At 34.1% G+C, this 25,824-nt stretch overlaps 3 protein-coding genes and 5 long non-coding RNA genes across 12 annotated transcripts; 6 read left to right on the plus strand and 2 right to left on the minus strand.

Annotated features, from left to right (window-relative positions):
• Window positions 1-92: 92 nt before the first annotated feature.
• On the minus strand, window positions 93-8,734 carry LOC149737874 (protein phosphatase 1F-like). Of its 2 annotated transcripts, none has more exons than XM_089875123.1 (12): window positions 8,426-8,734; window positions 7,905-7,996; window positions 7,214-7,416; window positions 6,542-6,712; window positions 6,208-6,321; window positions 5,788-5,911; window positions 5,198-5,334; window positions 3,869-4,049; window positions 3,254-3,492; window positions 2,735-2,808; window positions 1,626-1,707; window positions 93-1,076 (listed from the first exon to the last, which is right to left on the minus strand). In XM_089875123.1, the coding sequence occupies exons 1-12, from the start codon at window positions 8,596-8,598 to the stop codon at window positions 927-929; spliced, it is 1,740 nt and encodes a 579-aa protein (XP_089731249.1). In that variant the 5' UTR covers window positions 8,599-8,734; the 3' UTR covers window positions 93-926. The 2 variants fall into 2 exon arrangements, with proteins under 2 accessions (XP_089731249.1, XP_089731248.1); XM_089875122.1 differs by having other exon boundaries at window positions 6,542-6,715.
• A 755-nt stretch (window positions 8,735-9,489) lies between these two features.
• LOC149737875 (uncharacterized) lies at window positions 9,490-10,346 on the plus strand. Of its 2 annotated transcripts, none has more exons than XR_016384651.1 (4): window positions 9,490-9,660; window positions 9,903-9,943; window positions 10,158-10,230; window positions 10,287-10,346. It is a non-coding gene; the product is annotated as an uncharacterized LOC149737875 (long non-coding RNA). The 2 variants fall into 2 exon arrangements; XR_016384650.1 differs by having other exon boundaries at window positions 10,301-10,346.
• A 249-nt stretch (window positions 10,347-10,595) lies between these two features.
• Window positions 10,596-12,557, plus strand: LOC149737876 (uncharacterized). 2 transcript variants are annotated; one of them, XM_089875125.1, is made up of 2 exons: window positions 10,596-10,860; window positions 10,936-12,557. In XM_089875125.1, the coding sequence occupies exons 1-2, from the start codon at window positions 10,596-10,598 to the stop codon at window positions 12,108-12,110; spliced, it is 1,440 nt and encodes a 479-aa protein (XP_089731251.1). In that variant the 3' UTR covers window positions 12,111-12,557. The 2 variants fall into 2 exon arrangements, with proteins under 2 accessions (XP_089731251.1, XP_089731252.1); XM_089875126.1 differs by having other exon boundaries at window positions 10,996-12,557.
• On the minus strand, window positions 12,498-14,197 carry LOC149737877 (uncharacterized). Its single transcript, XM_089875135.1, has 4 exons — window positions 14,026-14,197; window positions 13,551-13,938; window positions 13,219-13,481; window positions 12,498-13,160 (listed from the first exon to the last, which is right to left on the minus strand). Exons 2-4 carry the CDS (start codon window positions 13,903-13,905, stop codon window positions 12,498-12,500), a joined length of 1,281 nt encoding a protein of 426 aa, XP_089731261.1. The 5' UTR covers window positions 13,906-13,938; window positions 14,026-14,197.
• A 1,433-nt stretch (window positions 14,198-15,630) lies between these two features.
• On the plus strand, window positions 15,631-16,525 carry LOC149737878 (uncharacterized). The gene is made up of 3 exons (XR_016384649.1): window positions 15,631-15,882; window positions 16,270-16,304; window positions 16,422-16,525. It is a non-coding gene; the product is annotated as an uncharacterized LOC149737878 (long non-coding RNA).
• Window positions 16,526-19,324: 2,799 nt separating this feature from the next.
• Window positions 19,325-19,975, plus strand: LOC149737879 (uncharacterized). Of its 2 annotated transcripts, none has more exons than XR_016384647.1 (3): window positions 19,325-19,571; window positions 19,766-19,841; window positions 19,898-19,975. It is a non-coding gene; the product is annotated as an uncharacterized LOC149737879 (long non-coding RNA). The 2 variants fall into 2 exon arrangements; XR_016384646.1 differs by having other exon boundaries at window positions 19,329-19,571; window positions 19,901-19,975.
• Window positions 19,976-20,937: 962 nt separating this feature from the next.
• LOC149737880 (uncharacterized) lies at window positions 20,938-21,863 on the plus strand. The gene is made up of 3 exons (XR_016384652.1): window positions 20,938-21,258; window positions 21,628-21,671; window positions 21,783-21,863. It is a non-coding gene; the product is annotated as an uncharacterized LOC149737880 (long non-coding RNA).
• A 3,345-nt stretch (window positions 21,864-25,208) lies between these two features.
• On the plus strand, window positions 25,209-25,803 carry LOC149737881 (uncharacterized). The gene is made up of 2 exons (XR_016384654.1): window positions 25,209-25,354; window positions 25,643-25,803. It is a non-coding gene; the product is annotated as an uncharacterized LOC149737881 (long non-coding RNA).
• The last annotated feature ends 21 nt before the right edge of the window (window positions 25,804-25,824 follow it).

Here is a 25,824-nt window from a genome sequence, read left to right on the forward strand (position 1 = left end):
CATTACTAATTCCATCTGATCTGGAAGAAATGCAATGTTTTCGGTTGGTAATGGACTCGGCCTAATGGATATCGTACAAAAACACAACAATATTGTGGTGGATTAGAAAATAGAATATTTATTTCTGCAATATGGTAAGTGCAAGGTGGGGAAGCTAACTCATGAAAATATTTCATTAAAATCGGTAAAAGCTAATGTAGTATGGGCAGAGGCTTTCAGATGTGGGCGACTGCACCTTGTCAAAGCAACACATGCTGGCGTAACAACAAAACAGCGAATGAATTCACGGGCATGCTAAAATGGGAAACAACAAAATGACGAATTTAAATTGTTGTGAAAAATTACGCAATCATGATGTACTGTGTCGAGTGTCTGAATATACGAACAAACCGATATAAAATAGTGCTCAAACATCTAATACATAGTGCTTAGATTAAAATGCAACTAGCAATTGGAAAAATGTCACGCAATACACAACCAAAATGTAACAGGGCAGGGTAAGACGTTACATATTTTCATTAGCTTTTCTCGTTTAATTTCATAGTAAACAAAGAAAAGGTTATATAATTGTAGTCCAGTAGAGCGTTGTTAATTGTTCAAAACACAACCAGGAAATATGGGATATATGTGCTAACAGTCCATCTTACACCACAGTACTATATTGTTTTCAAATAGAAAGTCGAATTCTGTGAATGCTGTTACACAGAATTTTAAAGATTTCACTCATATGCTATTTCATGGTTGAGTTAAACCACTAGTTAGAAATGTGTGTGTTTATAAAAAATGCTGTAGCTTTAATATAGATTACATGATAGTTGTTGAACACATATGTTGAACGCACACCCCATGTGTTTGCATAGGTGTATATATGGTGTTTCATTTTCATGTGCAAGCAAGGGGTTGTGTAAACAAAGCACGCTATCTGGCTAGAGAACGGTTCGTGGGCGAAGAGGTTTTAAAGTGGATGAGAGCGAGTTCGTGATCACGATGGGAAGATGGGGAGGTTGGATGGAGGACACAGAGCGATCCTCATCACTGATCACTGATGCTGATGGTTCAATAACCAACTCAGTCCTCTGGTATAAAAATAAGTTTTTAAAAATGAGTCATCAGAAAGAAGTTTATTTAAGTTTTACTCTAATGTAAATGAATGAATCCTATGGCATGCCCTATGGCCTGGGATTTGGACAGAGTTGGCATTTTACCTGGAATATTGTTCTTGTGGATAAAATTGTGGAAAACGTGCATTTATGGACACTTATTTCTATTAGAAGTTTAACTTGATAATAATTAAACATAAATAGTTTGTTTGTCTGCTAGGTGTAACGACCACGCTTATTTTCTTTCAATTAAATGTAAATATGTTTTTAACTGTAAGCGTGTTTTAACAACTGTTGTTTTGTCGCCATATCCTGTCTTTTCGTTTAAATTGTTTTTATAATCTTCACTACCGTAATCGAAGGGACAAATAAAGTTATTTATTATTAATATTATCAAATAAATGCTTTATGTGCCTTTGGATTAACTGTGTCAGTGTGTTCCTTAGTAAAGTTTTATTTTATATATAAAAACATTGTATTACAGCAGTGATATGAAAGTAATCACCATACATGCAAGACACTTACTGTTGAATTATTTAATGATGTTCTTGTTGGTTCATTTGTTGTTGCAGATTTCCTTTGTGGAGATTTTGAAAATGCAGACGGTCTGTAAAGTAGGTATATTGACTAATATAAACTTTAATAAAACTAATTAACAATGGAACGTCTTATTTAACAGGCACTTTATAAAATAAGAAAAAATCTTCTACCTATGACTATGACTATGAGGTAATTATAACTATACAGAAAATAAAATTTCACAAAATAAAATAAAACAACCTCGTAGAAACTACATATCAAACTTGCACTTTACTATAAAAATATGTGTTCTTAAACTTTTGTGGACTCTTAATTTATAATATGAATGCAGGATTGTAGAAGTCTTAAATCCTGTTGGTGAATGGTTAGTTTTATTAAAAAACCGGACATAATATGTGTTACTCGCCTCTGCACCTAAGCTACTGTTGTAAGCATATATTTGACTACATAGGCACATTCCAGTGAAGTAGTCTATTCAGAAAGCACTGTATTAAGTAATCACCAAGATAAACAGGCTCAAGCATTAAAAAACCTCAATTTATTGCTATGTTAATTTTGTGTAAGAAATGAGTCATTTAGATAGTAAAACCCTGGGAAATTTATGAAACCTAAAAAGGGGAACATTTAGTTAAGCGAAACCTGCCTCTAACTTAGAAGTAATGGGTTTAAAGCTCGTCGCTGCTACCACTGTAGGCGTATGTCTCCTTGGGCAAGACACCTAACGGCAATTGTTCCAACCCAGTGGTCACTAATGGGTTGTCTAAATTATCAGCCACACATAAAAAATAAAATAATCACTTACAAAATTACATACTTGGTAAATGGCACAAGGTGTATACAACAGAACACTCGTAGTATAACGACTGTTGTTTCCAAACACACAAGGTTAAAGTAAGTTACATTCAAGCAAACACAATATGATAAATATGATAAAAATAAAACAATCCCCCACAAGGTAACATACATGATAACTGGTAAGCTGGCACGCTGTTGAAAACAGAACACTCGTGGTATAACGACTGTCGTTTTCCAGCCACACAAGTGTAGAGTAAGTTACTTTCAAGCAGCCACACTACACAACATTAATTGCTCACCTTTTTCTCTGTGGGCTGTACAAGGTATGTGGTAGTTTGGCATGTTTGGATGACTCAGTGACAATTACTTGCTCCTATGTTAACAAAATATATCAAAATAAAGTAATCATTTCTAAAACATAATTTAACCATTTTTTAACAGAATTTAACCATTTTTAAACAAGATTTAACAATTTTTAAAGAGGATTTAACCATTTTTAAACACAATTTACCAAATTTAGACACAATCTAACCATTTTTAAACATAATGTAACCATTTTTAAACAGAATTTAATCAATTTTAAACATAATTTTATCATTTTTAAACATAAATTATTCATTTTTAACACAATTAAATCATTTTTAGAAATTGACATATCACATTTGATGAGTAAAAAAGTAAACATCATTATCTCATAAATAACATTCACGTTTCTATTCTCAGTAGCTTGCCCACTACAAATGCTGGGAAACATGTCTGAAACACCCAGTGATCCAACCCATGAATTATATAGCACAAGCTTTGGTAAAGCTACTCACTTTTTCAACAGTGGTTTGCTGAACAGCATTCCTTGCAAAGTTGACAAGCAGTTTGTGCGGAATTTTAATTTTTTCCGCAGGTTTCATTTTCACACCGTGTACCATGCCATACTGGGTGCCTGGGTTAGGTGGATCCCCAGATTTAAGACCACTTTTGTTGTTGTTGTTGTTGTTGTTGTTGTTGTTATTGTTGGTTGAAACTTCTGGCGAAACAGGCAACTCATTTTCTTCTTTTGTTTCTGTTAAATGTAATGTGTATTTTAACATTAAATTTTTAAGTTGAAAAAAAAGTAAACAATAATCAAGTAAATTAAAGTTAATAGAAAATTAAACAATATTTGATAAAACACAATTGTACAAAAAGCAAGAAATTACCTTTTTAAACACAAAAGATAATATACACACTAATTATACAGAAAAGTCTTAACTTATACATTTTGTTTCTGTTAAATCAATGTAATATGTGTTTTAATATTAAGTATTTAAAAGTAAAAAAAAATTAAACAATAATTGATTAAAACAAACTTGTACAAAAAGAAATTAATTAATTACACATCAGAAAAAATACTTTTTACACAGAAGAGATAAGTATAAGCAATGATTATAAAGTAACACCTTCTATTTTTTCCACTTCTTCCGTTTTTGTTTCATCTTCAATATTCCTAAACTCGATGTCTTGTTTAAGGAACACAATCACCACTGTTATGTTGTCCGTAGATCCTTTGTCTTTAGCCTTGATGCACAGATGCCGGGCGATTCCCGTACGTTCCCCACCCTCCCGCATATAATCGGTAACCTGGAATCAATCATGAATCAATAAGGTCATTCTAATATTCATCATGGCTGCTTCGTTACTTATAGTAGGGTGGGGTAGGATGGGACACCTTTAGCACATAATATCATATCCAAATACCCTGATTGTATTTTAAATAGTTAACAATGGTCTATGGGAGTTGTGAGGATATAGTTTTATAATTCTTTGAATGTTCTTTGTTTACTACCAAATGGAATGAGAAAATAGAATGGAAAGGTGTCTCATCTTCCCCCACCCTACTATATGTTGAAAATAATGATAAAATAAAAAAGCTTAAGAGTGTTGTGTGTAGTTAAGACGCAAATGCTGTGATGAAGATGTCATTAACTATTTACCGATAATAATAAAACTGCATCGTGTAGTTCATACCTTTCATTAAGGTATACAGATCAAAACACTCTGTTTTTTTATAAAGTTTTGACCAATTCTAAAAGCGATTAGAAATTATTGAATATATGAACTTCTTTTGGTGAGGATACATACGTGCTTCATGGGTTATAATTTTATTTAATACACCTAGTGACCATGTGCGAGCTACCAAGTATAAAACTTCTGTGTAAGATTATTTTTTTCCAATGGCTGACAATTTGAACAATTCATTATTGCTTTTAAAGCAGTTACTTTAAATTGTCTTGCACAAGTTCTCGGTTAAGATGAAAGTGTTAACATATCGTTATAACATTATTAAGCAACAAACAACCCATGATTGACATTATAGGCGGCAAGATTTCAAAACAAGCAGGTAATCAAAACAATTTTATAACTGTAGAGCAAAAACCAGAGTAATCAAATAAGCGTTCCTCTTATGATAACGTTTGGACCACGTGCGCAGTTGAACGTTTGATTGTGTGCGGGCTTACCTGTTGCACAAAAACTAGGTTGTTACCTCAAGTTAGATGAACACACTGTCTCTTACATTAAGCTACCAATTTACATGTGTTTATCACGTCTTTTCCCCCCTTTTCCTGTTTTTCCATTGTTCCTGTTTTTTTCACTGTTGCGGTACATTCCCTAATGAAGTCCGGCATACAGCAGACAAAACTTTGGAAATATACTACGTTTTTATAACAGATGAGCCACTAAGATATTATTTACATGTGGATTATTTGCATAATGTCAATTTGACATACCAGGTTGATGAGGTTTGTTCCGTTGAAGACGTCCCAGAATCCATCACATGCTAAACATAAATACTCTTCATCCCCCTCCAGTGGTAACGTTACAGTGTCCGCTTCACCCGAGATGTAAGGCTTGTGGTCTGCATCTCCTGGAATAAAAATAATAAATATTTTTATAAAAACAAAAAAAAATTAGAAAGTTTTTATAAAAAAAAGTTAAAAATATTGAATATTTGTAGATGTATACAAATAAAATCAATCATGTTATGTACCTTTTTTTGTAAAATATTTCTTAAGTTTTAAAAAAAGAAAAAATAATTACAGTTTAAATAGAAGAATGTACCTGTATCAGGTTTCAGTATTTAGTTAAAACATTCCGAACTGTACATTTTCATTTTCAATCATGTTTTGCATTTTTTGTTTAAAATATTTATTTAGAGCAGACTGTAGGCAATATTTTGCTAAACAGATTTTTTTAATAAACAGTTTGCCAAGTTAAGTTGGTGTATGTAATTTTTTTTAATTTAAAACCTTTAACTGACAAAAATATGCAAACTGAACGGATTTTCATGCGACAAAGATGATAAAATAATAGGGCCGACCTATAGCTCTTGAAACAGCCACCGTTCCATTAACCCTCCACGTTCCAAACCAAACAACACAACCTCCCAACTCTTCAATTCTTAACTTCTCATCTGGCCTCTCAGGTTTGTGGGGGATGGTTAACTAACATGACAAAGAAACGCACCCTGTTAATCTAATCTCAAGCGATCAGTTAAATTTGTTTTTCAATACATAAATCACAAAATTTAGAACATTTTGGTCTGCAGACAGTAAGTAATAACTTCATATTATAATCCAAAGTTCTAAAATAGACCATTGTTAGTTAAAACATGATCAGGGTATTTGGATATTATGTGCTAAAGATGTCCCGTCGTCCTTTGCCCTAATTTATTACATATAATATATGAACTAATAAAAATTGGTTCAAAATTCATTCGTTTTCTAAATGTATCACTCACTTCAACAGGTTTTCCATTTTTGATGAGCACAGCTTGGCTATCACCGACCCAAGCAATGTTTATTTCACTCTTTGTAACCGTGGCAACTACAGCTGTGCTCCCACAATGCAAGTGCTGAAAAGAAAATTAGGAGATAATTTATTTGGCCAGCTGGAAAGGCTCAACAATCTTCCGCCATTCTATTTAACTGGCCAACCATGGTTGAAAAAGCAAATTAAAAACACACCATGTTTAGTTAAATTACACGACAACACAAACATTCTTCAGTGAATAAACGCAAATCTGTGATCATTTATTATCACCAAACATTGTGGTTGCAGCATATGTATTCCACCTCTTTAGTTGCTTTCGCACAAAATTCATCATCTAATGTTTGTATGCAAGTTTTGAGGTCACTGCTGTCATTCTCAACGTAACGAACATGCAGTTGTTTTGCTGCATAGTTAGATGCCGTGACACCACCATGGCCGTCGTATACACCATAGAACTGAGTCACTGGTTGATCCTGCTGGTTAAGTAAAACAAATATATATATATATATAAAATAAAAATAAATGTTTTTTTGTTTTTTTTTACTACAAATGCAATAAAAAACGAAGAATAAATCTATATAAAAATAAAGATTACAAATAATTGTAAAATATAACAATAGGAAAAACTTTACAGCATTTTCCATTTATTTAAAACACTAAATAAATTCAATTTAACAAATATAAATGATACTAAAAAAAACAAATAAAGAAACCACATACCAGTCTGCAGAGTATTGGAAAAAAGTATGCATTTATTTTAAATTGACGGATTTACATGCTTTTTGTTTTACTAATAAAAACCACAGAAAAAAAAATTTCTCTGTAGGCTATATAAAGGAATATAAGGTTGCTTGCAAATATGCAGAATTTTTTACCAGCTGGAACTTTTTCAGGGTATATATATCTTGCATGTACGAAATGTATTTAGGACTGTATATTCGGCAGACTGAAAAATATCTTCACTTATGACTTACCGTTAAGTTAAAAATGGAGTTAAGATTCGTAATTATGAGATGGTGGTCCTCCATTTTCCTCCTTGTATTCTTAATTCCACATGCTGAGTATACGGGAGGGGTGGGCAACGATGCTGCTTCTGATGACAGCTCGTTAAATGATGATTGACAGATCTCATAAGTCGTTTGCAATGTCAATTCAGCAATGGCTGAAGACTCATACTCTGAAATATGCTAACTTAAATTGGATGGAAAAAATTAAACAAACACAAAGGCATCTCAAAAATCAATATATATTATATATATATGTATATATATATACTGATTCTTGAGGTGCTTTTATATATATTAATTTTGAATACACCTAGCTGTAAAAATATGTGTATTTATTTACCGAATTGGTATAGCCTACTTATTGAATCACTAATCCAGCACAAAAAATTGTAAATGCAACAACTAAACTATCCAATCTGACCTTAGTTATCTCACCAGTACACACATCAGGAATTTTAGCGACTATTTCCGATTTTTTTTACTAGTACCACCAACATCAAATTCTGACACTCTACTAACCAGATCCTGCATACTTTATTTATAAAATTAATATTTTTCGTATTATATAGACTACTTATATCACCTAGCTGACCAACACCAATGTGCAATAAACTTTATTATTCTAAACTAGAAAAAAGTAAGTTTCAATAAGTATTACCATTAGATGCTGTATCTTCTTGCTTTAACTTTTCAATAACTTGGTTTGAAACCTTCTTAGCGATGATGTAGGCCAGATTATCCGGACAATCACTGTTTGAAATAAGGCATTTTTTAACAAATTGGATTATATACACGAAGACAAAAATTTGAAGTATAATATTAACTTTGATTTTTCTTTTCGATTGTGGTAGTTAAGATTTAAAACATATTGAAAAGACAAAACAGTTGTTAAAACACACACACTCTTACAGGTAAAACATATTTTAAATATTTACATTTAATTGTAGAAAATAACCTAGGGCACTACACCTAGTGAACAAATGAGCCATTTATTTTAATTAAGTTAAACTTCTAATAGAAACACAAGTGTGTGTAAAGACACAACCTGTACAATTGGGGTTCAGCTTTAAAGAGGATTGACCCAAAGATTATTTATATATACAATATACTTAGTTGAAAACCTTTTAGGTTCATTAAACAAACAAGGAAAAAAGTTAAAACTACAAAGCTGAAGATTACCTTTGCAACAAATGCTGCAAGCACACGTAAATGCATTCGCCTTTCAGCTCTTTAGTTAATACAGAAGAATTCCGTAGAGCATATTGAAACGTGTTTGTCTTTATGGGTTTCTCCGGATATTTGGCAAAATAGTTATCAAGAAACTGACCATATTTGTCTGATGCTGAAGCCATTACGCAGCTTGGCACACCCAGTTACACAAGCAGTGGTACATAAGTACAGTACATTTAGTTTCTTCAAAAACCGCGAAACGACTTATGACGTCACAATGTACATTTTCGACTGCAGAGAAAAACAATTAAGTCGCCGTCGACTCTCCCGAAAGACCGACAATAGAAATCACAAACACTCACTGTATGTACCTTAAAATTCGACATACACATTTGACTTCAATCGATGCGATAATAATAACTGAAAATAGTTTTATAAATATTAGTCAGGAAAAATCCTAATTAAAGAATATAATGATAACAACGCTCGCGATTCATGTGAACTTTCGCAATAATCGGGACTTTCGGGGATCATGGAGGTAAATGAGGCAACGACAGTTGTTATAATACGGATGTTCTGTTTCATACACCTCTTATTACCGATTTCAACACTGTTGTGTCCTATTTATTAAATATATGGTACGGGGGGAGACAGGACAAATTTAGCACATGATATCCACAGATCCTGATTGTGTTTTAAACAATTAACAACGGTCTATGGGGGTCATGGGTATACGGTTATATAAATTTTTGAATGTTCTTCGTTTACCACCAAATGGGACAAGAAAATAGAACGAAAACGTGTCCCATCTCCCACCACGCTACCACCAAACGTTACTCAATAAAAAGTTCTAATTTCTTACGTTTTGTTGAACACGCCCAGCTGCGTGTGTTAGCTGCCTGGCTGACGGTTGAGTTATTATTTGGATTCTTCTTAAATCACGAGACTAATTAACATAAATTATAGCCTAACTGTAGAAAACTGAATATTGGTATACAAATGAGGCGTGTGGAAACGACACAAGCACAATCATCAGGCACTCGAAATCTTAGATCTACACACCATAAAGGGTGAACAGAATCGTTGTTTTACATTTACTGATTTTAACAATCCAGAAAGAAGATGGAACGCAAAGTTATTCTAGTCCTAATGCTGCTTGTTTTGCAGTGCCAGTACATAGATGCTTGGTTCTGGTCCAGACGAAGAATTCCTATTCAATTTCATATTAAAACTGGTGACCAGCAGTAAGTACAAGGTTATACTGTATCTATTTTTACAAACCTTACACGGTTTATTTTAGTGATTGGAAGATATAAAGGATGGTAGTTTAAACTTTTTGGTATCATCATATACTTGACAATTTATAATATACTGTTAGTTCCCATCATCGAGCTTCCAGTTATAGAGTTTCATACAACCTGTTAATTTTGGTTTTAATTTATAATTTAGTTTGAAATACATATAAACACCGTTATTTTATTGTCAGAAACTTTTCCCCCGATGACACCGGTTTCGAAGATGAAATGAGTAAGTTACCTTTTCTCCCAAAAATCATTTAATCACCAAGTTCAGGTGTTAATTCTCTGCTGGTTCCGATGAGCGCTCTCTTAATTAATTATTGTTACGTCATAACGGTAACTGAATATACTACATCAAGTCTCCGGTTTAAAATGCATCAACATATAGTTTTATAATATTGAAACCATGTTTATATATCGTATAAATATAATTTATATTTCAGACACATTGTTTTCGGAAGATGGACCGCTCGCATATCCTGAATAGGTTGATTTCACTTATCAGCAATAATAACGGTAAATACCTCGTCGCTGCTGCTGGTTTTGGAAATGCACAAATGTTCTGATTCAAGTTTTATTTTGGCAGGTTACTGTGTTCAAAAGTTGCCGGAATAAATGAAATCTATTCAAAACGTGCTTGTGTTTTGCATTTAAAAGTTTAAACCAATTTCATAATAATATGCGCGTGTAGACTGTATATTGCAGTTTTGCATCAATGGGGTAATGCGTCATATACATAAAATCCGCTGGGTGTCAGTAGCGTTACGTCCTCAATACATTTCTGCTATGTAGGTAGAGAATGGCGAGATATGTTGTAGTCTACCAGTCATGTCGGTAAACATGCATGTTTATTACGAGCGCTACGCAATTACAAAGAATTTATGATAATATTGAGCATACGCAATATATATATTATACAGAAGAATATTGTTAATGTTAATATGCCTGGATATTGCTCTGTTCCAAATTGCAACAAAAGAGGTGGTCACGAATTTCCAAGGGATGCTCGCTTAAAAAGAAAATGGATTTTAGCTATAAAACGAAGTTCAAACAGTCCAAGTGGGAAGCTATGGAATCCAAAAGAACGTTCTATTGTATGCTGCAGCCATTTTCTTCCTTCTGATTACAAACCAAAGTTATGTCCAGGTATGTTATTACTATATGTAGATGTGTTACATCAATTTATATACCTTAGCGTATTGACTTGTACATATATTTTAGCCATGAAGAGAGCTATTTTAAAAGATACTGCTGTTCCATCTGTTTTTTCTTTTAATAAAGAAGTAAAGAAAAGAACCACAAAAACATCAAGGAAAGCAACATGTTTTAAAGATGATGAAGTAATTAACTTTGATAGTTCTATCGGGCTACAGGAGACCATTGTAGAAAATGAATGTGCTGTCCAAGAAGAAATTGAACCGCCTGTTGTAAAATCTTATGTTGATGCACAAGTTCAATGCTCTCTTCCTACTAAAGATAAAGGAAATACCAATATTAGTACAAGATACCTGAGTATGGAGATGTTACAGCATGATAGCAATGCTGTCCAATACTATACAGGATTTGATGATTTTGAACATTTTTCTTTCTTCTTTCAATGCCTTGGTCCAGCAGCCAATAATCTAAAGTACCAGTCATCCTTAATGTCACCTCAAGAGCAATTGTTTGTAACATTAATGAAGCTACGTCAGGCACAAGACAACAAAGCAATTGCTATACTATACAACATTAGTGAAAATACAGTTTCAAAGATATTTCGTACATGGGTAAACTTCATGTATTTTCAACTCAAGGAAATCGATACATGGCCATCTAATGATAATGTGAAGGAGTACTTACCAAGCAATGTTAAAGCAAAATTTCCTACAACTAGAGTTATTCTGGATGCTACAGAAATCCCAATAGAGAAGCCAACTAACATTAATGTGCAAAGTTATACATTTTCGTCGTATAAAAACAGAAACACCTTGAAGACAATGATTGGCATAACCCCTAATGGCTTAGTATCTCACATATCCCCTGCTTATGGAGGATCTGTCAGTGATCGCCAAATTATTGAATGTTCTGATTTGTATGTGAATGCCAAGCAGTATTTTGAACCAGGGAACAGCATCATGGCAGACCGAGGGATAATAGTACAAGATCTATTTGCGGCACATGATGTTTTTGTGAATACACCAGCAATGTTGAAAGGAAAACATCAGTTAGATTATAAAGATGCTGTAAAAGACAGAAGAATTGCCTCTGAGCGTATTCATGTAGAGCGTGTGATTGGCTTAAGTAAAACGTATAAAATTTTGACACAACCTCTTTCGCATCAATTGCTTCCATTGGGATCTCGTATTGTTTTTATTTGTTTTTCAATTTCCAACTTTCGAAGAAATATTATTAACTAAAATATGTACAATATTATTAAAGGGGCATACCAACGAAAAATCAAAATTTGTGTAGGCCCTATTGATAGATATGCTCAAAAGCCAATTTTTTTTAATCCAGCAGGTTTTTTTCATGCGATTTTTTTAGAAGCTGTATCGTTTTGGCAAACTTTGATGGCATCTTTAGGTTACATTTGACTATTTCTATTAATACACAAATTTTCATTTTTCGTTAGTATGCCCCTTTAACTAGAATATAAACATTTCTCTGATAAAAGACTGAAGTAAATCATAATCTTGAACGGTACCTACGGCATTTTTTGTGTATATTAGTAGAACATGCAAAAAAAGTCTAGGTACTCTTTAATACTATGATTTACTTCAGTCCATACCAAAAAGTTAAAAAAATTACGTATCGTTCTGGGATATTTTCCTGCTAATAAAAGGTCTCCAAACTTGTGTATAAAATGAACTTAATTTTGAAAGGACACTTAAAAAAAAGTCTTTATCAAAGTGGATTTCCTGTACAAACAAATCAGAGTGGGTGTACACTACAAAAAAGCACTTTTTCTTTTTACAAATTCCCAGTTGAGACTGAATTTGAGCAAAATATTTATGGTTTTTTTTTAGCTGCATTTCACCATCTGTACCATACTGTAGAAACGAAAAGTTTTTACCAGGTGTAATTTTCTCTTCTTTGCCTGTGTATGGGCATTTAGCTTCCACAATGGCATCCATGTCCACTATGACAGCATCCGGACTTGCAGCCAGGTAGGGAGTTTCTGTGCTAATTACCAAACCAATTTTTTGCAGTTGGAGATGGTATTTTTGTGCAAACTGTTGCAGTGCAACAGATTCATACTTTTGACCATGTGATAAAGATGGTGCAATAATTGGTGCAATGCTGTACATGGATTCGCATAATTTATCCATGTCCCTTCTACAAGTAGCAGCAAGTATTTCACCAATGCGAGATGATGTTATCCTAAATCTTCTTTCATTGTGCCACTGCTTGCAATTATGTTGTGCTTTTGTAGCTTGTTCAATTGCCAACGCTTGCTCATTTGTAATCTAAAAACAGCAGTTGTATTTAACGCAAACTGTTTGGTATAATATCATAATTTCTTACTGCCAGTTGTCTATCTGCCCAATATTCCACAAATGGCAATGACAGGTAATCATGGTCCATTTGTGCGGTGATTAAACATGCTGTGTTGTACAAGTATCGAAGAGTGATGCTCTTTGAGGTAGATGCACAATATTGAACAACACAGCGTCGAACGTGATCTTGGTAGCCTTCCATATTCCTGTGCTCCTCTCGTCTAGGATCATCAAAGATGGATTCATTTACCCCAGTTTCTTTTGCCATTTCTTCAACGGTTACTGGAGGTCCTGTAAATATAAATTGTGGCTGTTTTACTGGCTAAATAAAATTTCCTATAATAAAAAAAACTTACATACCTCTATGAAACTTCTTTGGATGGTGAAACATCTGCAGCTGGCTTGTGCAGGACTTCTGAAGAAGCACTGTACCAGATGTTTTTGCATGTATCAGCAGGTAGCAGACAGACGCAACATGTTTGCATGTACAGTGTGGGCCTTTTCCAGCTGCACATTCGCATTCCGTATTTAGAATTTCTCCCATAGCATTAATTTTAATTTTATAACAATAAGAGGTTGTTTTCTTCATGGATGCTGATACAACACCAGTGATAAAAACGTCATGATTTTTGGAAAACATACTACAGGCTAAAACTCTGCCAGATTCAAGTAAAAGCCTTCCTTTTTGTAATGATTTGAGATCATCGTTTGGCATACGATCTATTGCGCCACGGTACAAGAAATAAACCTGAAATAAAACACAATTGTTTGTTATTGTATACATTAAAAAGTATTATTAACGTTTTACGTCACTATTAGTTGATATCTACTGCACCTTCAAAAAAGTTTCTGATATTGGAGGTATAACACTTTCTTCAGTTAAACTTTCAAAAGTACCACTGTCTGATGTAGGCCAATCTGGTATCGTTGCTGGGGGAATATTAACTGAATACACATTTTCAAAGTTCTCATTTCTGTCATAATCAATCAATCTGAATAAACAGAACAAAGTTTATCATAATCTACTGGTCACAGGCTCACAGCTAAAAGTATAACTAGTAACTGGAGTCTGAATATAATATTTTATTAATTCTGACACTACATACAATTCATGCCATTGTATTAAGATTAATCACTCACTGCTTACTAAAAACTATAAAACTTGCTACAAAATCTATCTAAAGTCTGCACGTTCACAACATACCCAGGAAACCTTGTCGCCGTTATCGGTAAATAATTCAGTTATCTGGATCTTACCTTTTAATCAGGACTTCTTTTTTCCCAGTTGTTTTTGCACCTCGTCTCACTAATTCTTGTTTTAAACACGAAACAGTTCGCTGTGAATACTCCATGTTTTATGCAAAATTTCATTTAGTTACCAGACAATACGTAGCGAAGGACGTAACGTGATCGCCCCTAGTGGCAGAAATTGAAATGCATTACCCCATTATGCTGTCAAACCAAAGTGTTATAAATAACACCATATAGAATTTGAAATTAAATACAAACAGTAGTTGAGCAACAGATCTAACAGATGTTGTTTTCATATAGCTCTGTTGGGTAAGACAGGACACCTTCAGCACGTAATATCCAAACATCCTGATCATGTTTTAAACAATTAACTACGGTTTTATAATTCTGTTCTTTGTTTACTAACTATACCAAATGGGTTGATAACCGAGATTAAAAACAAGTCCCATCTTACCCTATCCTACTAACAAATATTAACTGGAATGTGAAAAAGATTAACAAAACTGCTTTAAAAAACCTGCGTTTTTAAATTACCCGCCGTCATCTTGTTTTAATAGAACTTCGTGTGTTGATTTGTGACGTCATTAAGTTCTTTGGAAATTGCATTAGGCGGTGTCTTGTGTGTTAGTTCTTCTCAAATGGCATTACAAGTAAGCTACTAACTTGATATAAAATGTATGTTTTACATCACCCTGGGATTGCATTGAACACAGTCGAGTATGTGTGTGGGGGAATTGGGACACCGTTTCATTCTATTTTCTCGTCACATTTGGTAGTAAATAAAAAACATTCACAGAATTATAAAATGTATCCTAACGACTCCCATGGACCGTTGTTATTTTTAAAAACATAACCAGGATACTTGGATATTATGTGCTAAGGTGTCCCGTCTTACACCCCACAGTACTATTATAGACAATTTAGTTTATACCATGTACGCATAACCCATCTCGGCAGTATGCTAACAGTGAGCGCGCTACTTGATGACGTCATTAATCTCCGATAAAAAAAACAATTTATCAATATAAAGTTATCGGCAACTTACATAATAGATTGTAGTTTTTCAATGAGCAATAAACTCAAAAATATCCTTATTAACGTTTTAAGTCAACAGTGTTTTTGATACAACTCGCGCGGGTGTACTTACATATTTACATACAAGTATGTTAAAGCAGCAGATACACAGTTCAAGAGAAGTAACAAGAGAAGAGGAGTTCGGCTTCAAGCTGTAATTTGAATATATATTGGGGGACTTGTAGGGGCATTATCACATACGTAAAGAAAATATACCAAACTAAAGCATGAACCAAAGAATCTTGTTGCTGCTTCTACTTTTGCTGAATTTCGATTGGAGTTGTTCATCTAAAGGACGGAGCTTGAAGAAAATTCGGCAATTTTGGAGAAAATTTTACAAACCATTCAGAGGAAATGAGAACATACAGTAAGTGCATTAACAAACTTTAATTAATATTTTAAAACGATTGGAAAGATGCTTATAATTCAACCTATTTGTTCTTAAGCTCAGACTTTTTAACTCACCCCTCCGATAACACAGGTGTGTAGGCCAATACTAGGATGGGGGTAAAATGGAACATGTTTTAATTCTTTTTTTTTTAGTTCCATCTGATAGTAAACAAAGCATATTTAAAGAATGGTATATAACCGTAGCCCTGCGACTCCAAAGTAATGCTGTTATAGTTGTTTAAAATACGAACAGGAAATATAAGTTGCTTACGGTCTCATCTTGTCCTAAACTGTACTACAGCATGTCGTACATAAGCTGATTTGTATTTAAAGTAAAAATTATATATCAGACCAATCTTTTTAGGAGAAACTTTCTGAACATGGAAAGAGAAAATATTGGTAAGTATGCATAACAAGTAAGGTTGGAAATGTTATTGAAGAGTTTATTCGTTGTAAATACTTTCTAGACAACATATATATGGTTCTAAATAACGATTTGTTATTATTTGATTTCAGAGGAAATAATGGCTGATGAAATCTTCAGAAACTTTGAGTAAACTTCTATTCGTGAAAAGCGACAATGCTAAAATACAGAAATAAATGACCTTTAGAAAATAAAACGTCTCTTGTTTTTTATCATCAGTGTAGCATGGTTACGCTTTTTATTTAGGAAACCGCTTGCTTAATGTGTGTATTTAAAACTGACGCTGTGGCACAGTGGGTAGCGCGCCTGTCTATGGCCTATTCTTTATACGGGTTCATCAAAGCTACAATCATGTGCATATGTGTTCTTGGGCAACTATGACACTTAACGGCAACGGGTCAAACCCATTGGTCAATCATGGGTTGTCCAAATTGTCCGCCATGCAATAAAAGAATTCTGCCAAATGAACACCCACAAAGATACACGCGTGGTAATTAAGCGGGAACGAGGTGTATGAACATCCGTGTTATAACGACTATCGTCGGCCCACATATATGTACCCAACAGACTGTTTGACGAAAAAGCAACTGTTTGACGAAACGGGATCTATATCAACAAGTACAGAGCTATATAACTAGTCAGGTTCCAGCAATCTTGAACAATAGAAAGCGAACACGTCACTTATACATTTCACAAAGATTTATATTATGGAGTTTTTACATAGTAGGGTGGAGGAAGACAGAACATCTTTAGCACCTGATAACTTAATATCCTGATAGTGTTTTGAACAATTAAAAACGGTATAAGGAAGTCGTGAGGATACGGTTTTATAATTCTAATTCTTTTACTACAAAATGGGACGAAAAAATTTGATAAAAACGTGTCCCATCTTTTCTCCACCCTACTAGACATTCTAAATTAGAACCCTTTTTTGTGTGTGATTTTTTTTGTGTGTGATTTGGGACTGTGCCGTTTTCACAAACCTTATAGTATCTTGTCTACGTTAAAACGTGGCTGCTACATTTCCTTTTGAAATGAAGCAGTCCCTATGCTGTCGCTTGGAAGCAGGACCAAGTAAATCGTATACACATTAACATACAGGATTGTTAACTCATAGATACGACGGTCGTAGAACTAACTAATATACGCAGAAGCATTTACGCACGAACAAGAGGACTGCTGTAAGTTTCTATATCCAGCAGCATGCAAATTAGAAGCGTATTTTCCTTGCACAAATTTACATGCTAGATTATATTCGGTGGAAGACTCGGTGTTCGGGGAACTAACTCTACAGAAGGAGTTCGGCTTTTAGGTTTAATTTAAATATTACTCGTGAAATCCAAACCGAATATTCCGAACCTCTTCGCTGTCAACTAATGATTGGTGGAATGTATTTCTGAAAACTTCCGTAGTTAATTCGGATTATCCACTAAAGGCCTAATGTTTTAATTTACAAACTAAAAGCTTAATCGCGCTTACACCGATGCTACTGTAAGGTATTGTTTCGTTTAGCGTTGAACGGTTTTGGTTTCTGTGTGTGGTTTGCTGTGGCGTTCTTGTGTGTTGTTTACCAATTTACTTCCATTTTGCGTTGAATTGATGCGTCTCGCGCTTGTTAACCTCTAAGCGTGATTGGTCGTCGTGGCGCGAGTGCGCCTTTTTCTTCGTTTTACTTGCATCGGCCCAAAGATTGCATAAGATCGGCAGTTCTCGTTGTGTATATGGTGTAGAAACGTTGTATTGTGTATTGGTTTAACGTGGTTGTAACGTTGTTGGTTACATTGGTCAAAACTTTATAGTGTTTGAGCGTTGTTCTCGTTGTTTTATTATAGTAGTTTTTATATGTTATTAAACTGTGTATTAAGAAACCCTACATCAGTCTGGTCAGTCGCGGTAGGCCGTTAGAGCAGCGTCCCGGACCACACTTTACGTAACACTACTTATTCAACGCAGAATATGCTTATGCAGCATTTAACAGACTAAACAGTACAAATAGTGTTGTTATGCAAAAATCAATGCTACACCACTTAAATATACCACAATGAAAAAACAAATAAACACTGTACGAATAACATCAGCATGTCTTTGCTGTCTTGGTGTGGTAGACGAATTTAAACCTGGTTATTTTTTCACACAACAATGTTTGACGTAATGCAGAAAAGCGGGGTTTATGCGACTGGAAAGCCCATATAAACTATTTAAAAAAACGAAAATTGTCTGGTAACATTATTGACCAGTGCTTACAAACACCTGGCAATATGGCGCCCTCTATAACAGGTGACACCATCGGCGCTAGCCGCGAAACTGGGCGCAATGCCTGGCAACCATTACACGAACGATTGGAATTATAATAGCAATATAAAAGTATAGTGATCTGTTACAATAAAACACTCGAATATGCACGGAGTTGAAATAGAAAGCAGGAATTCGCAAGTATTATATTATGTAGGGTGGGAGAAGATGGGACAACTTTTTATACTATATTTTCTCGTCCCATTAGGTAGTAAACAAGGAACATTTAAAGAATTACAAAACCTTTCTTCACGACCGCCATAGACCATTGTTATTTGTTAAAAATACGGTCAGTTATTTGGATAATATGTGCTATAAACTGCTAAAGGTCTTACCACGCGGTAGGCTACTATATCCCATCTACCCCACGGTACTATACAATAACATGTTGCAGATAAAACGTTCTCACAGAAAATGAAACGACAACACTGGGTTTGGATTCAGAATCACGCAAAACAATTTCCTTTTACATTTACATACAAGAGTATTATCTCCGAAGCTGAAGCAGGTTCGGAGATTAAGCTCGACAACAGGAGTTCGGCAAAGAGCTGGAACGTAAATTTAAATAAAGGAATTTCATAAAAGCAGAGATGCCTAAGATTACCATGGATACATTTGCGTTTAATTTCCAGCGAAGCGTTTTCGGTAGTCATCTGATAGAGGTATTCCGCAGAACAATTAGCATTGGTTCTGCTAATTTACAGCCGCACACTGCATAAAAACAAGCCTATTTCGGAAATAATAAGTTGTGAAGATACAACAGTTGAAAACATGGATCGAAGAATCATCTTGTTGCTTGTTGTATTGTTACTGCTCGAGTGCAGTGATGCTGCGAATAATACGACAACAGCACCCAGCACACGAAGAAGAATAAGAAGGTTGGGTTGGTGGCTTTGGGGGCGACGACGTTCGGTGCACAGACGTTGGTGGCATGGAGACGAAAACACACCGTTAGTAAACTTATATTATTTTCTTAAGGAAATTACAGTTGCGGAAACATAATACCGTGATAATTAAAGGGCAATTTTCTACATATGAGCATAATCAACATTATTTTGTTGGTCTTAAATCTAAATGTTAATGATTTGCATGTGTTTGAAAGCTGTTGAAAATCGACACCTTTAACACATAAATATTTATCCAGAGAGGATTCTCCCGACATGATGGACATGGAAGATTTCGATGACAATTTGCTGGAATAAAAGGCCTCGAACAACAGGGTAAAGCTTTCTAATGACGTAATAATTTACTGTATACTTAAGCAAATTTGTGACAGCAGAGGAATTGGTGCATTGCTGAGTAAAACATCACAACGCGAGCATCGTATCTAAAAATAAAGTAAAACCAAAAAGTACTGATCTGGTTGATTTGTTCAAGTACGGCGCCGTGGCGTAGTGGTTAGCGCGCCTGCCTGTAACCATTAGGTAATGGGTTCAAGGCTTGTCGCTGCTACCATTGTGGGCGTATGTGTCCTTGGGCAAGACACTTAACGGCAATTGCTCCAACCCAGTGGCACTAATGGGTTGTCCAAATTATCAGCCATACATAAAAAAAATAAAAAAAATCCAAAAAAAAAATAATCACCCACAAAGAAACATATATGGCAACTCGTAAGCTGGCACGAGGTGTTAAACCCGTGTGATAACGACTGTCGTTTTCCGGCCACGCGAGGATAAAGTAATTTACATTACATTACATTTACATTACAAGTTACAACTTACACAATTAGAACATAACGCGATCACCCAATAACGTTTGTTCATGTAAAGCAGACTACTTGTCCGGCGCCAGCATAGCACAGTTTGTTAGCGCACCTGCATCTTAACCAGAGGTATAATGGGTTCAAGGCTCGTCGCTACTACCATTGTGGGCGTATGTGTCCTTGGGCAAGACACGTAACAGAAATTACTCCAACCCAGTGGTCTCTAATAATGGATTGTCCAAATTATCAGCCACACATAAAAACCAAACAAAATAATCACCCACAAAGTAACATACATGGTAACCCTTGTATGAACACCCGTGTTACAGCGACTATCGTTTTCCAGCCAGGAAGCGAGGATAAATTAAGTTACATTACATATGTACTAATACGTCTTTCTATTGAAATCCGGCGACTGCTTTCACATTTAGAATTGAAAATGAAATTACGTGTGCCTTATTCTGGTCCGACAACCATGGTTTAATAAAATCACGTAAAATCTACTATACATAAGCAACAAACTAACTAACTGGAAATAAAATAGCATGTAATGCATAAAAAACGCGCATCCGCTTCTCATTTGATATATAGCGCGGCAGATGACGAGCACTTTGTTTGTCACAATCTGTCTAACACAATGCAAAAATCTATTTCTACCTTGGGAGATTTCGTAAGCATAGGGGTATTGAATTATTAGCACGAGAAAATACCAGTGGCAACACGAGAACAAACAGGCGCCCGAAATCTTAGACCTACACAGCTTAAAAGGGTGCACACATAGCGATTCATAGGTTTTAACAATCTTTAAAGAGGATGGACCGCAAAGTTATTCTAATCCTGATGCTAATTGTCGTCCACTGTGCGAATATAAACGCTTGGACGAGAAGGCGGCGTCGTTGGGTGTGGTACGATAATAAAATAAACAGCTTTGATCAGTAAGTTATAAGTTTTGTGAATGAATATATTATAACGATTTATTCACTAATTTTGTTTAAGTAAATTTGTCCGATTATTTTACACAACTTATAGAGTAGGGCGGGGAAAGATGGGACAGCTTTAGCATAATAATATCCAAATATCCTGATCGTGTTTTAAACAATTAACAACGGTGTATGAGAGTCGTGAGGATACAGTTTTATAATTGTTTGAATGTTCTTTGTTTACTACCAAATAGGTAGAGAAAATAGAATAAAAAGGTGTCCCACCTTCCCCCACCCTACTATATAGCCTGTACACGTTTACAAAGTTGTTTTTTAAATTAAATTTAGTGAAGAACCGCGAACATAAATACTTTGATTTTTCAGGAACGGGATTTTACCTGACGAAAGTGACCACGAGAATAAAATGAGTAAGTGATTATTAATTTGTAAATATTTAAAAACTATTGGTTTACGTGTAACATAGGCTTTTTTTCTAACCTCGGACCTGCTTATTAATTAAACCACCACATACATTTCAGAAACTCTCATTATGGAGCAGTTAGCCGAAGACATGTAATACATTTTGACGTACATGCTAAATAAAACAAAGCATAACACTGTTTGATGCTGTTGTAAGTTAACATTACTAGAACAAGGTGTAAGTTCAAAAGTTACACTAAAGGTTGAATTTGTAACCAAGGTGATCCTAGAATACAGATATTTTAGCGGCCATTTTCGATACCTTCTACTGGTGCCACCAACCTAAAATTTGGACACTGTACTAACTAGACCCCAGCGGTACCGATTCTAAAATAAAAAATAAAAATTTCGAAAAAATATTAATTATGAATATTAATATTCGTCATAAAAACATATTTATAGAATTTTCTCCCGTTCCAGCTTCGAATATGTTTTAGCGCTACGTAATAGCTACAAAATGAAACATTATTTTCTTTAAAAAAGTGCGGGGATAGATGTTAAATATAAAAAAGTATGATCATAACTCGAATCGTATAAATATTATATTTTCGATTTTTTTTGCGAAAATATAACTTACGCATACATCTATGTAGGTCACTAGCATGTTATCCCCATCGAAAAAAAAATTAATTTCAAATTTTTTTTATAACTGAATATTAATATTCGTCATAAAAACATATTTATAGAATTTTCTCCCGATCCAGCTTCGAATATGTTATAGCGCTACGTAATACCTAAAAAATGAAATATCGTTTTCTTCAAAAAAGTGCGGGGATGGATGTTAAATATTGTGGAAAGTATTAATTACTCGAATTTCGGGTTATTTACGGTTATCCTGTCCGTACTTACGTACCTGGAAATATATCAAGAATTTTAATTTATTTGTTTCAATTAATACAAAAGATGTTTGTTCCTGAAGCCTCTAAGATTAATTGATAGGCTCGATCGAATTGTCGCAGACAATAATGAATGTCTAAAGGAAAGGAAGATAAACCTGTTTGTTATAGAAACACCTGAAGTAGAGGTGCAAGGTCGCTTTCGCCCATTTTATGATAATCTTTGCACCTCCGTTATTTAATTTGCGAATGTGTTCATCTTTGGCATTTATAGAGTTTTAACGTTGTTGGCAAGGTCCACCAGAGAGGAGTTTTGTGCAGTTGTAATCTAAACACTTTACTCTTCTACTATTCTGCAAAATAATACGATGCAGAATTAATAGAAGAGTAAAAAGTGAGGAATAGTGACCAAACATTTAGCGATCTCCTCGTTGTCTGTTCGTTGATCATCGTCGGATTCCTGTAGATTATAACTGAAAACACATAGTTATCATAGGTAGTAAACAAATTAGTCAGAGCAATTGATACAAAACCATTTAACGCCGATACTTTTAGCCTCACTAGGTATATCAATATTCTTATATTTACAGTTATAATTTTGTTATAAAAACATTTATGTGGATTAATATGTACTATTTTTGCGTTCGTGCAAATAAAATATATAAACACGAAATTCGAGTAATTAATACTCTCCACAATATTTAACATCCATCCCCGCACTTTTTTGAAGAAAATGATGTTTCTTTTTTTAGGTATTTCGTAGCGCTATAACATATTCAAAGCTGGATCGGGAGAAAATTCCATAAATATATTTTTATGACGAATATTAATATTCAGTTGTAAAAAAAAGTTGAAATTAATTTTTTTTCGATGGGGATAACATGTGAGTGACCTTCATAGATGTATGCGTAAGTTATATTTTCGCCGAAATATTTTAAAATTTAATACTTGTATGATTCGGGTTATGACCCTCATACTTGTTTGTATTCTGAACCCTTCCCCGCACTTTTTTGAAGAAAATGATGTTTCATTTTTTAGGTATTACGTAGGGCTATAACATATTCGAAGCTGGATCGGTAGAAAATTCTATAAATATGTTTTTATGACGAATATTAATATTCAGTTATAAAAAAAAGTTGAAATTAATTTTTTTTTCGATGGGGATAACATGCTAGTGACCTACATAGATGTATGCGAAAGGTATATTTTCGCAAAAAAAATCAAAAATATAATATTTATATGATTCAAGTTATGATCATACTTTTTTATATTTAACATCTATCCCCGCACTTTTTTAAAGAAAATAATGTTTCATACTTTAGGTATCACTTAGCGCTATAACATATTCGAAGCTGGATCGGGAGAAAATTCTATAAATATGTTTTTATGACGAATATTAATATTCATAATTAATATTTTTTCGAATTTTAAATTTTTCATTTTGGAATCGGTACCGCTGGGGTCTAGTTAGTACAGTGTCAAAGTTTTAGGTTAGTGGTACCAGTAGAAGGTATCGAAAATGGCCGCTAGAATATCTGTATTCTAGGATCACCTTGGTGAATTTGTATAGTAGGGTGGGAAATTAAAATACAGTAGTGTGGGGGAAGATGGGACACCTTTTAACTCGTTTTTTTGACCCATTTAGTAGTAAACAAAGAAAAAAAATAATTACGAAACTATATCCTCACGATTCGGATAGACCGTTGTTAATTGTTTAAAACACGATCAGGATATTTTGATATTATGTGCTAAAGGTGTCCCATCTTCCCCCACCCTACTATATATATTCCAATAAATTAAAAATCGAAATGCAGTATACTATGGGGTCAAATGGAATATCTGTTCCCTTGGTAATTTTTGAAAACACGATCAGGAAATATGTGATTTAGGTGTTAATGGTATCCCATCTTTCCCAATAGTACTAATATTTGCAAAAGTACAATGTGGGGTAAAGATGGGACAGAAAATTGAAAGTTTTGAAATTAATATTATTCTGCACTTTGTATGTATAATCCAACAAATTTAATTTATTGGAAGTTTCTTTACCAAATAAACCTTATATGTTAGGGCGGGAGGAGATGGGACACTTTTTTATCATATTTTCTCCTCACGTTTGGTAGTAAACAAAGAACTTTCAAAGAAATATAAAACCGCATCCTCACGACTACCATAGACCGTTATTAATTGTTTAAAACACGATCAGGATATTTGGATATTATGTGCTAAAGGTGTCCCATGTTCTCCCATCCTTCTATATATTAAAACTTAAATTGGTATTATTGTGTTCATTGGATGCCATAACTATTGAAATAATCAAACCATTTTTCTTACACATTTACACAGAGGATTATATCAACTCGTAGATAAGCTGTTCAAAGAAATTAACTTCATAGCAGGAGTTGGTCTACACAGCCACGATTTGAATATAATCAGTTTTAGACAGTAGGCCTAGCAAGGAATCTTTAGAGACAGTATAGCAAGCAGCCAATCACAATGCAAATAATTTCAATGAACTCCCTAACCCCTGCTTATAACTGCCACTGTTATGAGAATATTTTATTGAACAATTATAACAATTACTTCGACTAACTCACAAGCTATCTATTAAAAATAAGCCTTCTGGAATAGTTAAGTCACAAATATTTAGCTATGGACAGAAGAATCATCTTTCTGCTTGGTTTATTGTTTCTGATTCAAACTACTTGGGCAACCATCAACAAAAAATTTCGCTGGCACGGAAAGAGGAAGTGGTGGTTAAGGTTTGTAAAGCAATACAGCGGAAATGAAAATATACAGTAAGTAGTAACTGAAAGATTTTTTTACTAATCAAACTGCCGAATATGTAACAGCAATTAACTACACCCCAGTCCTAATAATGGTATAGAGGTTTATGTATGCTGTAGACATTTACTTGGAAGTTCGGAATGAAAAACAACAAACATTTAAAACTAGTCACAAGGATTCTGTAAAATATTACCTTTGATTTAATTCTTGCAAGCCCTTTTTTGCATTCTACTCACTATTCTGTAATAAATAGGGTAATAACAATGTTAAATTTCCGTAACATTACCATTTTTTATTAGAGAGAATGATCCAAACATGGACAATGGACATATGGATTTCAGATAAAAACCAATATAGTTATGTTATAAAGAAACAGATGATCTAAATGTACTGACATATCTTACAAAATAATTGGTTCATCCTGTCAACAAACAGCACAAATAAAATTCTGGATAAAATGCCTTTGCCTTTATTTGTATCA

Source organism: Ciona robusta, chromosome 3 (genome assembly GCF_009617815.1).
Source record: "Ciona robusta chromosome 3, ASM961781v2".
Classification (NCBI taxonomy): Eukaryota; Metazoa; Chordata; class Ascidiacea; order Phlebobranchia; family Cionidae; genus Ciona; species Ciona robusta.

Bases quoted from the DNA above. Each gene is read 5' to 3' on its own strand.
- LOC149737877 (XM_089875135.1), bottom strand. From the start codon at position 13,905: ATGCCAAACGATGATCTCAAATCATTACAAAAAGGAAGGCTTTTACTT. The intron at 13,482-13,550 runs GTATGTAAGTTT...TTATATTTACAG, and splicing joins TCCAAAGAAGTTTCATAGAG to GACCTCCAGTAACCGTTGAA. The intron at 13,161-13,218 runs GTAAGAAATTAT...TGCTGTTTTTAG, and splicing joins GGGCAGATAGACAACTGGCA to ATTACAAATGAGCAAGCGTT.
- LOC149737874 (XM_089875122.1), bottom strand. From the start codon at position 8,598: ATGGCTTCAGCATCAGACAAATATGGTCAGTTTCTTGATAACTATTTT. The intron at 3,493-3,868 runs GTGTTACTTTAT...TACATTTAACAG, and splicing joins AGAAGTGGAAAAAATAGAAG to AAACAAAAGAAGAAAATGAG. The intron at 1,077-1,625 runs GTAAGTGTCTTG...TTTTTATACCAG, and splicing joins CATCATTAAATAATTCAACA to AGGACTGAGTTGGTTATTGA.
- LOC149737876 (XM_089875125.1), top strand. From the start codon at position 10,596: ATGATAATATTGAGCATACGCAATATATATATTATACAGAAGAATATT. The intron at 10,861-10,935 runs GTATGTTATTAC...CATATATTTTAG, and splicing joins CAAACCAAAGTTATGTCCAG to CCATGAAGAGAGCTATTTTA.